At 42.6% G+C, this 15,330-nt stretch overlaps 1 protein-coding gene across 2 annotated transcripts in view; it reads right to left on the bottom strand.

The window, feature by feature from the left end:
• LOC120537801 (lipoprotein lipase) overlaps positions 1 to 5,055 on the bottom strand; it is a 62,314-nt gene extending 57,259 nt beyond the window's left edge. For both annotated transcript variants that reach the window (XM_039767004.1, XM_039767005.1), the window contains exon 1: positions 4,855 to 5,055. In XM_039767004.1, the coding sequence (XP_039622938.1) occupies positions 4,855 to 4,954 (100 nt within the window). In that variant the 5' untranslated portion in view covers positions 4,955 to 5,055. The remainder of the gene's footprint in view (positions 1 to 4,854) is intronic.
• Positions 5,056 to 15,330: the final 10,275 nt, after the last annotated feature.

Raw genomic sequence — 15,330 nt, 5'->3', positions numbered from 1 at the left:
GAAAATGAATGAATGAATGAATGTATATTAAACACAACAGCGGTCCTAGCACCACTCACATCATCGCCTCTGCTTTCTATGTCTGTGCCAATTTTGCACTTATCTACACACCACATCCTGAACTCCTACTTCTTTTCGTTTGATGCCCACCTTCTCATGTGGCACCTTATCAATTCATTTCCTTTGCTGTCTTCCATGTTGTGCGATTTACACACGACTACATCACAAACCTATCTTAAGAAGTCAGAAGCGTCCCCATCTCTGCTTATCTTGCATTGTTCACCAAAGCAGAGCAGTGAGTCCTGATCCAATTCAGCCCCTTGATACACATTCAGCCCATAAAAAGCGGACCCCTGCTCATTGCTCTTCTTTGGTGCAAATGTTTATTCCTGGAGAAAACAACCAAAGAAACTGACTGACTAAGGTCCAGACTTGACCCCTGTGCCTACAGGTACACCGTGTCTCCATGTATGCGCAGGTGAGATGTCCAGCCAACCCAAACAAAAAGATCACAAATGGACTTAACTCTCACACAACTGGAGCACCGACAAGTAAAAGTGACTCGCTCAGGGTCAGTGAGTGAGTCAGTGGTTGGGGTAAAACAATCCAACTTGTGCTTCATTATAAACAGCGTCCCTGCTGGGATAAGAGCCACACAGAGCAATCACTTCTATGTTTCTACTATTTAAGCCCTGGTAGATGAAGTAGCGATAAACTCAGGGATACAGACTGCATATGTCTTTTATACCTATATACCGTTTGGTATGGGATTCATAAAAGCAATGCTAATGTTTGTGATGTGCCATCTGTTGGAATGACAAGTACAACTCATACGTCTCTGTTAAATGCCATTTGATATGGGACTCTTAAAAGCAGGGTTAATGTTTGTGAAGCGCCATCTGTTGGAATGACAAATGCAACCCTCTTATTATTAAAAATGGTTGTGATGCACCATCTTTTGGAGAGACAGAGACATAGAAGCCAGACAGACTGATCCACAGACACTGATCCTTTTATTAAGGTGGATGTCCATAATAAGGGAGATGTGTCTAACCTCAGCCTGCAATCACAGTGATGTAAGTTAGGTAATGCCCATTGCGCCCTCTGAGTCAGATAACCCTGAAACAACACTAATCTTAGGAATCATGTAACCGGGCATGAGATGAGAGTTTCATGACTGATGTTATGGGCGTTTCATGATGCTGGGGTGTTATGTGACTGACTTCATAGGCACTGCGGTCTGCAGTTACACTCTCTTGTGGTTTACCGGTAAAACACGATTGTTTCTAAAATGGGAGGCCAAAAGACAAACTCTAGGCTACCCAAAGAGTCACAGGGAGGTATTGAACCAGCAGCCTTGTGATTTACAGTCCAGCTCCTATGGCACCAGACCACCCTGCTTATGTATCCAGCCACTTCCCAATATGCTTAACACAAAGAGATGATGATAAGAAGCCTGATTCTATCTTGGTGGCCATATCAAGCACAAGGCAGGGACCAGCCCTGGTTTAGGATGACACATATAAATAAGAAAGAAAGATATTGATGGTGTCATGCAAGTATATTTCAACAGCTGATTACTCTGCCCGATTCCCACTGCTGCCTCTGAGGTTCAAGGTCCACACTTTCTGTATAAATTAGTGAATGCACTTAGCAGAAGTAGCATAACACAGCATTCTCAAACTTGATAAGTTCATTTCAGGGTCGTGGGGGGCCACAGCCAAATCCAGGATTACCAGGTACAAACGAGAAACCAACCCAGGATGGGGTGCCAGTAGTAATAACAGTTAGACAGCTCTAAGAGACAGCCATTGATGTGCTGCAGCAGATAGCCTAGCAGTTCCACAATGCGGAGCTCAAGTCTCAGCCTGAGCACAGGGTTTGCATGTTCAAACTGTGTCCGGGTACTCAACTTCATCGCCACTTATTTCAAAGATCTGAAAGTTAGATTATATGGGGATGTTAAACTGGTTGTGTGTGTGTGTGTGTGATTGTGAGGGTGTCCTGGGATGGGATGGACTGGTGCCTCTTCCAGGGATGCTTCCTGCCTTGTGCCCACCGCTGTTGGATCAGGCACCATTTCTCTTTTTTTTTTTTTTTGAGATATCAGTTATATTGGGTGGGCCTGTGGGTGCCCCAAAATTTCTCACTGTCTTTGGTTTCTTATTACAATATACACACATTGTGGGTGTGTGTGTGTGTAATACATATTTTATATATATACACACATATGTTATATATATATATATATATATATATATATATATATATATATAAAACATACTGGTCAAAAGTTTTAGAACACCTCAGTTTTTCTTTAAATGCAATCAGTTGAAATGCAATGAATGATCTAAAATGTTGACAAGTAAGCAGTAAACTACCAGAGGTTTAAATGTAAAGTTTAGGTTAGCAATAACTGAACAAAAAAAAAGACTTTTCAGAATATTACAAATGGGCCTTCATCAGGGCACAACTAATAGATTACAACCTACAGATTTTCTGCAGCAATTAAAGTAAAGGAATCCTTATAGGTTGAAACAAACAATTTGCACAGGTGTCCCAGATTCCGATGATTACTTAAAAACCCTCTGTCTGTCTTAAAGCAGAGTTACTACAGCCTCTGAAGTCCTACTTGGACAATATTACACTGTAGAAAATTGTAAATTACAGTGATAATGACCAAACAAACGGCAATTAACAAATGAAATGAGACAGAGTATTATTGCACTTAGAAGTGTAGGCCTTTCATTTAGAGAAACTGCAAAAAAAGAATCAAAGTGTTAGCGAGCGCAGTGGTGTCCTATACAATCTAAAGGCAACTGGAAACTGGAAGAAACTCTGATAGGAAGAGAACTGGCAGAGCCAAAGTCACCAGCCAATCAGAAGACACGTTTCTGAGGGTCACCAGCTGTGAGACTCGCCTGCTTACTAGTTAATGGCTGAACTGTGGAAAAGCACCAGGCAAGCAACTCTGAGAAACAAAAAGAGCAATGAACTCAGATGAACTTCAACTCTTAGTTCATTTTATTAGCAGCTAACATTACTGATTTAGTTAAAGCCATGTTGCTATCTGCTGTCATTGGAAGAACAAAATGAAGTTTAAATCAATTCAGAAGTGTAGCTTAAACACTCACATGTTCACTTTATAAATACCTAAATATTCAGCTTCATTTTGACCAGCTGTTTACTGTTTATTAAGCACATTCAGAAGTAGTCGTTTTTATTTTATTTTTTTATTATTTATAGTAGTAGTTGTACTTTATAGAATTCTATTTATTAGTAGTAGTAGTAGTAGCATTTTATATATTAGTAGCAGTAGTTTTAATTTATATTATTTGATTTATTATTATTATTAATAGTAGTATTTTATATATTAGTATAGTAATACTTAATATTATTCTATTTATTATTATTTTGTTTATTATTATTATTGATGTATTTTATATTATCTTTATTAATATTGGCAGCAATAGAATAAAAAATGTTTTTGCTGTTGTATCATATACAGTATCATAAGTGATACTGTTAGTTGTATCAATTAATAGCACACTGATACCCTAGACAAGTATTATTATTATTACTAATTAGGCCTTAATTTATAAAGGAAACAAATCAACTGGCATATCATTGCCAATGAAGTCCAAATCTTTGGTGTTGCCCCCCCAGACTGCAGCAGCCTACTCTCTTTCCAGATCTTCCAAACTTCAGCTTGTCATGCCATTCCTGAGATCATCCATGGCACACAACACAACAGTATTTGTACAGTATTTGACGTTAAAAGGTACAGTGAAATTTGTGCACGTTTATTTATTAATTATTGCTCAGATTAAAGCTGTAATAAGAAATATTATTGCAGTAGAATCAGGGAGGGGTGGATTGGGGAAGCCTGGCAGAGTCCACTTTGGGCCCCAGTTTGGTTAGGCCGCTCACTGCACACAGCAGCACAGACTAAGTTCAGGTTCTCTTATTCTGTTAGTGTCCTGTTAGGTAGCCTACCATAAATTAAAGATTTCTATTTTTTTTAACATATTAGGAGGATTTTCAAAGCATAAAGAACCAACTTCATATGTAAATAACCCGTCCCAGAATGAAATGGTGCTTTGTCAAGCTATGGCTCTGTGAGGAACCACACAATCCACTGAAGAGTCATAAAGTGCCATTAAAGAAGCAGCATTTTTAACGGCACACAGTTCAGTATCTTTGTTTTCTGATGGTGTATTCGTAGTGGACCCACCTGCACTTCTGCCAATGTGACTCTCAAGTTTCACTCAATTGTGAGAAGTTTACCATTTCAATCAAGGCCTCTCATTAATTCCACTAACAGTTTCCAGGATTCCTGTAAAACCTTTTGCCACTTGTGTAACCAGCTGGTTGCCTTAATGTATGGGCACAACGGGCACTGGCCGGGGGCCCCAGGAGCACAGGATGTTTCTGATGCCTTTGTATGTTTCTGTTTTGCAATTAAAACTGGGTCCTCAGTGGGGGTCCAAATCCATGCCGCGACCCTTGAGCTGGCACACCTGGGCGACACTGACAGCGCCCGACAGCCAATGAATGAATGGAGCGCTCCGAGCGGCTCGACCCTCCCTCGGCGGCCCTGGTAACCGAGCGAACTCAATGACAAGGCGCATTTCCGTCTATTTTTACAACAAAATAGGAGGGGCGCGTGGGTCGTACGAGTGTCCAGTTACAGAATCTCAAGGTCACTTTCGAATCTGTCTGGTTTTCGCCCCTCAGATCGAACACGTGCATTTGGGAGGTGGCGCTTTATGGTTAGTTAAAGCAACGAGAATCAAAAGTAGAAAGAAGTGAAACGTGAAGTGGAGGAGCATAACGTGCGTCCACACTACTCACCGGCAGAGGTGACAGACGCGACCTCCTCTACAGTTGTGGCGCACAGCAGCTGGCAGCTGAAGAAAAACAAGAGCAGACGGGACAAAGTGTCGCTTTTCATGTCTTACTGCAGAATGGCGGCTTTTCGGCAATTCGTGCTAGGTGCCCGGCGGTGCAGAAGGGGCTGTCTGCGGAGTGCGCACGGCGCTTCCTTTGAGGCAGAGGCTGGCAGAACTCATCTTAAATAGACTCTCCCGTCCAGTTTTACAAGTTTCCCATTGGTGCAGGGGAGGGCAGCACTACCGAGAAAAAAAAAATCCACAAAGAAAAGTTTGTGCGCAGTCACTTCCACATTAGCGCAGGGTCGGAGCTCCTCCCGATAACACTGCAGGCGTCTGCTGCTTTGTTTGAACTTGAGAGAGAGAGAGAGAGAGAGAAAAAGAAAAGGTAAAAAACATATACAAAACAAAAAAAAAATAGAGTGAATGGAACAAAAACGCGAGTGACATCTTTAACAGCCCGCGGCATCTGTTTAACTGAAAATTGGGCAATCAAGAAAATGTTGTCCTCTTGCCGTAACACGAATGTCGCCGTCACCTGCTGAAGGGTTACCAAGTTAATTTTCCTCCTCACCTTAAAGGATGCGAAAGGGAAACCGCTGAGCTTGCGTGTGGAGCTGCGAGTCCTCAAAGGGTACGAGCAGAGTCGGATTAAGACATTTGGAGGCCCTAAGCACTTAAAAGAATTTTGGTGCCCCCAAACCTCTATTGTTATTTTATTATTGTGTATATTTGTAACGGGGCTCCACTGCTGTGCCCCGGCCGAGGGTCTGGTTAACGCTTGACGCTTCTGCGTTGTGATTTGTAATGTGCCGTACAAACCGCCACGAAGGAGTAATGCAACCGCAATGAATTCCTTTATTTTATTTGTGATGCTTTTTTATTAACATGCTAAACTGAAATTTTAAAACAGAGAAGATAAAACATGCTTGTTCAAGCTGTACTGATACAATTCCTCCTCCTCTCACGGTAAAACAACGGACACTGGGATGCGATACTAAATTACAAAATAAATATATTCATTCACCGCTCAATATACAAATAAACAACCTGAAATGTTAAAACAGAGAAAAAAAAACTTTGAAGCCGTACTGATACAATTCCTCCAATTAACAAAAAACACGTGGTTGGTTGATCGCTCACATAACCAAAATTAATGGAAAATCATTCAAAACATTTCAAAACAACACTTGTACACTACAAAGATCATATTATTACAAAACTCAAGCAACTTAAAATAATTTAATTAATTCTACTATACAGAGAATAGTGGCGTGCGCACTTCGTCTCTCAGTAACACAACAAACATTGGGCGAGGCTCACACTGATGACGTAACATTTACCCAATAAACGGAGTAAGGAAATAAAACAGGGAAATCAACATCATGAATGTTATCATGATTTAGTGAAGTTTCAAATAACTACATTTGGTATTTTAGACACCTGTTACATATACAGTGGTGTGAAAAACTATTTGCCCCCTTCCTGATTTCTTATTCTTTTGCATGTTTGTCACACAAAATGTTTCTGATCATCAAACACATTTAACCATTAGTCAAATATAACACAAGTAAACACAAAATGCAGTTTTTAAATGATGGTTTTAGTTATTTAGGGAGAAAAAAAATCCAAACCTACATGGCCCTGTGTGAAAAAGTAATTGCCCCCTTGTTAAAAAATAACCTAACTGTGGTGTATCACACCTGAGTTCAATTTCCGTAGCCACCCCCAGGCCTGATTACTGCCACACCTGTTTCAATCAAGAAATCTCTTAAATAGGAGCTGCCTGACACAGAGAAGTAGACCAAAAGCACCTCAAAAGCTAGACATCATGCCAAGATCCAAAGAAATTCAGGAACAAATGAGAAGAGAAGTAATTGAGATCTATCAGTCTGGTAAAGGTTATAAAGCCATTTCTAAAGCTTTGGGACTCCAGCGAACCACAGTGAGAGCCATTATCCACAAATGGCAAAAACATGGAACAGTGGTGAACCTTCCCAGGAGTGGCCGGCCGACCAAAATTACCCCAAGAGCACAGAAACGACTCATCCGAGAGGTCACAAAAGACCCCAGGACAACATCTAAAGAACTGCAGGCCTCACTTTCCTCAATTAAGGTCAGTGTTCACGACTCCACCATAAGAAAGAGACTGGGCAAAAACGGCCTGCATGGCAGATTTCCAAGACGCAAACCACTGTTAAGCAAAAGAACATTGGGGCTCGTCTCAATTTTGCTAAGAAACATCTCAATGATTGCCAAGACTTTTGGGAAAATACCTTGTGGACTGATGAGACAAAAGTTGAAGTTTTTGGAAGGCAAATGTCCCGTTACATCTGGCGTAAAAGGAACACAGCATTTCAGAAAAAGAACATCATACCAACAGTAAAATATGGTGATGGTAGTGTGATGGTCTGGGGTTGTTTTGCTGCTTCAGGACCTGGAAGGCTTGCTGTGATAGATGGAACCATGAATTCTACTGTCTACCAAAAAATCCTGAAGGAGAATGTCCGGCCATCTGTTCGTCAACTCAAGCTGAAGCGATCTTGGGTGCTGCAACAGGACAATGACCCAAAACACACCAGCAAATCCACCTCTGAATGGCTGAAGAAAAACAAAATGAAGACTTTGGAGTGGCCTAGTCAAAGTCCTGACCTGAATCCAACTGAGATGCTATCTCATGACCTTATAAAGGCGGTTCATGCTAGAAAGCCCTCAAATAAAGCTGAATTACAACAATTCTGCAAAGATGAGTGGGCCAAAATTCCTCCAGAGCGCTGTAAAAGACTCATTGCAAGTTATCGCAAACGCTTGATTGCAGTTATTGCTGCTAAGGGTGGCCCAACCAGTTATTAGGTTCAGGGGGCAATTACTTTTTCACACAGGGACATGTAGGTTTGGATTTTTTTTCTCCCTAAATAATAAAAACCATCATTTAAAAATTGCATTTTGTGTTTACTTGTGTTATATTTGACTAATGGTTAAATGTGTTTGATGATCAGAAACATTTTGTGTGACAAACATGCAAAAGAATAAGAAATCAGGAAGGGGGCAAATAGTTTTTCACACCACTGTATATGTATATATTTTTTTTATTTAATGTGGGAGCCCCTTTTTGTGGATCCTGATTCAGCTGCACCATTTGCAGTTTTCCACCATTATGGTCCATGGTAAATCAGGCAATGGAAAATTTCTGCGGTGCCCCCAACCCCTTCCTTAATGCGCTAAGCACATGTTTATTTGGCCTAACGGTTAATCCAGCCCTGGGTACAAGTAAAAAAAAAAATGAGCCAATCACATTGAACGAGGAGTAGGGAGGGTCCCATAAATGTGCCAATATTAGGATATGAGGGTCTCTAAAGTTATATGAACACCACAGGCAGATTCCACAGATCCAGGTATAAAGTCCATATGGGCCCCCAAATGTGCGTTATGGGCCAACGTATGGGTGACCCATCAAGTTGTGCACCCAGTGCTGCTAAAAAAATAAAAGTACAAGAGTGGTTCTTCAGAGCAATGCCATAGGTCAGCCATTTTTGGTTCTTAAAAGACCCTTCCAAATGAAGGTTCCAGAAAAAAAAAAATCTTTAATTATATCCTTAACAGGCTTCAGAAACAATCATGAACAATGGTAAGAGATTTGTGAAATACCATTGGGTCTTGATTTTAAAAGGACTCTTGCTGCACACAATAACACGGACTAAGTCCAGATTTTCTAGCATTGAAGTGTTTAGGAGAGATGGAAGTGGACTTTTTAACCAGATTGTTTAATTGAATCTTGGAAAGTGAGAGGATGCCTGAGGAGTGGAGAAGAAGTGTATTGGTGCCGATATTTAAGAATACGGGGAATGTGCAGGACTGCAGTAACTACAGGGGGATAAAATTGATGAGCCACAGCATGAAGTTATGGGAAAGAGTAGTGGAAGCACAGTTAAGAAGTGAGGTGATGATTAGTGAGCAGCAGGATGGTTTCATGCCAAGAAAGAGCACCAAAGATGTGTTCTGTGGGTGTTGATGGAGAAGTTTAGAGAAGGCCAGAAGGAGTTGCATTGTGTCTTTGTGGACCTGGAGAAAGCATATGATAGGGTGACTTGAGAGGAGCTGTGGTATTGTATGAGGAAGTCGGGAGTGGCAGAGAAGCACGTAAGAGTTGTACAGGATATGTACGAGGGAAGTGTGACAGTGGCGAGGTCTGCGGTAGGAGTGACAGATGCTTTCAAGGTGGAGGTGGGATTACATCAGGGATCGGCTCTGAGCCCTTTCTTATTTGCAATGGTGATGGACAGATTGATAGACGAGATTAGACAGGAGTCCCCGTGGACTGTGATGTTTGTGATCTGTAGCGAGAGTAGGGAGCAGGTTGAGGAGACCCTGGAGAGGTGGAGATCTGCTCTAGAGAGGAGAGGAATGTAGGACCACCAAGACAGAATACATGTGTGTAAATGAGAGGAAGGTCAAAGGAATGGTGAGGGTGCAGGGAGTAGAGCTGGTGAAGGTGGAGGAGTTTAAATACTTGGGATCAACAGTACAGAGTAATGGGGATTGTGGAAGAGAAGTGAAAAAGAGAGTGCAGGCAGGGTGGAATGGGTGGAGAAGAGTGTCAGGAGTGATTTGTGACAGACAGGTGTCAACAAGAGTGAAAGGGAAGGTCTACAGAACAGTAGTGAGACCAGCTATGTTATATGGGCTGGAGATGGTGACACTGACCAGAAAGCAGGAGACAGAGATGTAGGTGGCAGAGTTAAAGATGCCAAGATTTGCGTTGGGTGTGACGAGGATGGACAGGATTAGAAATGAGGACATTAGATAGTCAGCTCAAGTGGGACGGTGGGGAGACAAAGTCAGAGAGGAGAGATTGCGTTAGTTTGGACATGTGCAGAGGAGAGATGCTGGGTATATTGGGAGAAGGATGCTAAAGATACAGATTTTATTTTTTTCTCCAGCCTTTGGAGTTTTTTTTTTGTTTTTTCTGTCCACCCTGGCCATCAGACCTTACTCCTATTCTATGTTAATTAATATTGACTTATGTTTATTTTTTATTGTGTCTTCTATTTCTCCATTCATTTTGTAAAGCACTTTGAGCTACATTTTTTTGTATGAATATGTGCTATATAAATAAATGTTGATTGATTGATTAAAGATAGAGCTGCCAGGGAAGAGGAAAAGTGGAAGGCCTAAGAGAAGGTTTATGGATGTGGTGAGAGAGGACATGCAGGTCATAGCGGTGACAGAACAAGATGACGAGGACAGAAAGATATAGAAGAAGATTTCATAAGTGACTAATGTGGCTCATTCTTCTTCTACCTCAGGAGGTGTTGATGTGTAGCCCGTTCAGGGGAATGCGGCTTGTGAATGGAGTGCCGTCTTGGCCCTGCTAAGGCTTTGAAGCCATGTTGCTCTCTTTGATTTGCTCAGCCTTTTCAAAGGTAGCAATCTGGGATTGCTACCTTTCCATCATGGGTTCCATCAGGACGGTGGCTCTTGAAGCAGCTCTTGGCCTTTGTTAAGGTTTCCTGAAGTTGCTTTGTATTTGCAGGTCTTTGGCTGCTGTTGTGTTTGAGACGTGAGTGATGACTGCCGGGATGTACATGTAAATCAAGGCTAATCATTTAGGCATTTCCTATATTAACTTGTCAGCCATTATATAAAGAACCATAGATGTTAAAGTAAGTTTCATCCAGTTGTGGTTACTGGGACCTTAGCACAGGGTCTCAAGCATTTATCAGGGCCGTCTTAACAGCATCATGGGCCCCCAGGTAAAGTAGTGCCCTGGGACCCCTGTTTTGATTGCATAGGCATCAAAAACATTGTGGGCCCCTGTGCTCCTGGGGTCCCCAGCCAGTGCCCATTGTGCCAATTCGTTAAGACGGCCCTGTGTTTAGCCCATGATCAACTGGAATTCTTTCTCCAATCTGTCTAATGAACATATCCTTCTAGCCCCTGATCTTTGAGACCCCAGCTCTTGCTCCTTCCATTTAGCATTCTGAAACCAGTTGTTTCCAGCATGAAAACTCCAAGGGGAACCTGCTTTTCCGTCTGACTATTATGATGAGGTAATGGTTTTATCACAGAGGGGGTCTAAGCCTCTAACTGATGCTGAAGCTAGTGATGCCCCTGCCTTCTTGAACACTTTCTCACCACAAATGAATGCAGAATGGTGAAAAAGAAGCTTATGATATAATAGCAGGCAATAGCGACCAGAAGTGTTCAGCGGCAAAAGATATGAAAAATCATGTTACATTATCCGCATGTCTGTTTTCTAGATGTTATACTCAAAACATGCAAAATATTGTTGCTAAAGTATTGTTGTGTACTTACTTCCTGAATTATCAGCACACAGATTAAACAAGAAACTTAAAGCCTCATGGGAAAGCCCTTTTGAATTGAAGACCCGTCTGCCCCCGTATTTCATTGGTCAGAAGTCCTGCCTTCAATTCAACAAGTCTATTACATTTCTTTTCCTATGTCCTTATTTTCTATTTTTTATGCACAAAGCACCACAGACACTGGGGCCAGGAGCAGGAGTGAGAGGTAAAGAAAGTTTGGAGCACCAATTGGGTCGTCCCTGTTATTGTTCACGGACAACAAAATGAAAAAATGGAAAAGAAACAACACCCTGTGGGACCAGTAGCCAGTAAATGACACCCGGGACACCCTGGACAGGAAGAAGCGGGGTTAAAAGCCTTCACTGGGCAGTCTCTCAGTGCTGAGGGACAAGAAGGAGAAGACAAAGTGAGCACCAGCGCCCCCTCTTGTCCTGGTGGGGTACTACATACTCCAAATGAGTCTCTGACGAAGTCCTCCAACATGCATGTGTGACTTCATGAACACGTAGTGTACTTGATAGTAGGACTCAAATCCCAGCTTGATGTTATTTTGGACAATCTGGGCTCAATGTCCTGTTCTTGTCACAATTGTCCTAATTTTGTAAAATAAGAGTGGTACGGACAGGCAGACTGACTGATCGATGTCACACTGTATTCTCGCAGTGCATTCCTCCAAGGATCCCAAGTCTTTCATTGAACAAAACTCTCTGATGCTGATAAGCCTGAGAAGTGAGGAGGACACAAAAGATGGGGGCACAGATGGGGTCATCAAGGAGATGTGGCCTCCGGGCAGTTGAGACACAAGGGCTCCTTTAAGGAAGTCACTACAATGGCCCTTTCTGACTACAACCTTCTGTGAAGCTCGAGAAATAATATTCACACGCCGAGTGGTGGGCTTTTTTCCCCAGAGAACTCCTTTGACGGCCATTATATGGAATAGACTTATTTCAATTGAAACAGTTTGAATAGATGTTTAGAGAAATGCCTTGAAGGGTCAGATTTTTGAAGCTGATCTTCTGGAAGGGCCTACAAACTGCCCCATACAGTAACTCCACCCTATGATGTACAGTGTCCAAGCCTCAAAGGAGGAAAAATGATGATAGGGAGCAGCGCGCTATAAATGCAGAGATGTGCTGGGCCACACGGGGGCAACATCTCCCAATTCATTCGTACATTTTTACAAAGAGAGATCAAAAAGTTTAGAGGCTGACCCTTAAAGGGGCATTGCATTTTAGGCAATTCTGTGTCCTCAGATCTGTGAATGCCAAGTTCCCAAACTTTTCAGTTTATCTCATTTTTTTCTTGCTTCAGATTCAAGGTAACGGTAAGTTGAAAAACACCAAATCAAATATTGACCAATCGTTGAGGTTCTAATGCAACAGAACAATTCACCGTTACGTCAATGTCACATTACACGGGTTCTGGTCGGAGGGAACGTCAAATTTGACGACGCCAGCAGTTGCTGATCTCCTCGCCTTAAGGATGTCAGACTGCGCAACTAGAAATCGCAGAAGATGAATAATTACAGTAGCTGACCCTGAGGCAATTTTCCAGCACAGTTTCAAATTTCCAAAGTATGTCAAGCTCTCCTCTGTCTGACAGCCAGTAATGTGTGGTCTGCCAGAGCTGGTGCTGTACAAATGCTTTCCAGGTGTACTGAGCCCTTTTGATTCCTCAAATATGAGCCTCTCTTCTGCTTAAGGGGTCCAAAACACCCGCGTTACTTATTCCTTGTGCCCACATTGTACTTCTGGGTGAACTCTGGCTTGTTGTCAGCTGTCATGCACACACAGTGCCCACCTCTATGACTTAGGACAAAATTAAACATGTCATGTTGAGCCTCAGATTGGCTGGACGGAGTCACTAGCTGTGTCAAACTACATCACTGGAGGTCACGGGCGTACAGCACGACTGCCTCAGACTCACTAAAGTTATGTAAAGGAAGTCTGTGACTGATATTCACTGTACACACCTTTTGCTGTGGTGGGGTCCTAGGATGGCCCTGTGTCTTTATTGCATAGACCTGAACAGAATGCCCAAATCCATGCTATAGTCCTCATTATACTACCTTAAATGTCTGCGACCTCAGGCAACATGATGGAGCACTAAACAGGCAGAAGGTAAAGTTACAATTGTATATAATACTAGCTGTGCTACCCCACTAAGATGGGTTTAAATCAAAGTAATCAACGTAGACTTCATCACTCACATCTGAAGAGCACTGTGCAATGCATATGTCTCTGTTAAATGCCTTTTGGTATGGTATTCATAAACACAGTGTAAATGTTTGTGATGCGTCATCTACTGGAATGACAAATGTAATGCATTTGTAGGCCTCTGTTAAATGCCATTTGGTATGGTATGCTGGAGCCCCTCCCAGCTAGCATAGGGTTCAAGGCAGGAACAAACCCAGGAGAGGGCGCCAGTCCATCACAGGGCGAACACACACACACACACACACACACACACACACACAGACATGCACATACGCTCGCATACGCACTCACACCCGCACACACACAGGCACACACACTCACACACACACTCGCACAGGTGCGCACACACACACACAGACATGCACTCACACACCCGCACACACACACACGCACACACACACACGCACACACACACAGGTGCACACACACACGCACACAGGAGTGTTTTGCTGCATAGCAGGTTGATGCTGTCACTGTACATACTGATTTTTATTGTCTATTGTCTTTTATATTCTTCTAATTCACAGTCTTGGAATTTAGCAACTGAGCTTTTCATTACAATGTGTACTGTGTATATAACTGTATGTGACAAATGACATTTGCTTTGACTTGATTTGTTACACACTGTACCAAATAACTTTAAGATAATACTTCATAGTTATAAATTCCATTCCTCCATCTGTTCCATGATGCTATATTTTCCATTAGAGTATCACTGGCAGATGAATCACAGATTAAACAGAGAGATGTTAGTTATTGGAGGGAATGCTGCCGATTTCCTTAATATTTAGTTAGTAATTAACTCAGCTGGAGTCACCATTAGTTTTACTGAATCAGCCCACAATCTCAGTGTTTTCTTTGATGCCAGCATGTTGTTTACAAAACTATCCAAAACATTTTTTTTCCATCATAAAAATGTTGGAAATTGAAGGTGTTTTCTAAACATTGTGGCACACGGCTGGGGGTGGTACCCAGCCGGGACGCCCAGGAGGACCGGAGGAGGGCTTGTGCCTCCTCCAGACCACAAGGGGGCAACCGGCCTAGTTGTGTTCAGGGCCACGGGTAGAGGGCTTGGAAGCCCAACCCTGCCTTGGGAGCCCTGGACCTCATCACTTCCACCACACCAGGAAGTGCTGGGGGGAAGAGGATCAGGGACACCCGGAGGGCTTCTGGCTACACAGCTGGTGCTTCTGCCACACGGGGGTGTGTCGACGGAGGCTCCTCGGGAAACACCTGAAGCCCATCCGGGGGTGCATAAAAGGGGCCACCTCCCTCCATTCGATGGCGAGAGTCAGGTGGAAGTGGACGGAGCTCGGAGGAGAGGAGTAGAGGCGGTCTGAAGACGGAAAAGGCATTGTGTTGGCCAGGACTTGAAGGGGTGATTGGTGCTGCGGCACTGGGTTGTGCACTGTAAATAGAATTGAAAATAAAACGTGTGTGGTGAACCAACATGTCTGCCTGTCTGTGTCCGGGCTGTACCCCGCAACATGCAGGAAAATGAGAACTTAATTCATGCATTTATTTCTGGTAGGATTAACTACTGCAATGAAGTGTTCTCTGGCTCTTCAAGCTGATCTTTATGCAACTTTCAGTTAATTCAAAATGCTGCCAGAAGAATCATTACAGGAACTAGAAAATACATACTCATCACTCCTGTTCTCACGTCCTTACACTGGCTCCTGGCTAAGTTCAGGACAGATTTCAAAATCCTCCTTTTAACATATAAAGCCTTAAATGGCAGAGGATCTGATTACTTATCTGAACTTATCACGACTTACAAACCAGAGCGCACATTAAGATCTCAAGATGTTGGCCTGCTTATGAGGATTAATAAAATAACAGTGGGAGGTCGAGCTTTTAGTTACAGGACCCCTAAACTGTGGACTGGTCTGCCTGCTA

The sequence above is a fragment of the Polypterus senegalus genome, chromosome 10 (assembly GCF_016835505.1).
Source record: "Polypterus senegalus isolate Bchr_013 chromosome 10, ASM1683550v1, whole genome shotgun sequence".
Lineage (NCBI taxonomy): Eukaryota > Metazoa > Chordata > Cladistia > Polypteriformes > Polypteridae > Polypterus > Polypterus senegalus.
Note: the sequence above shows the minus strand (reverse complement) of the source record. Positions and strands in the feature narration are given on the sequence as shown.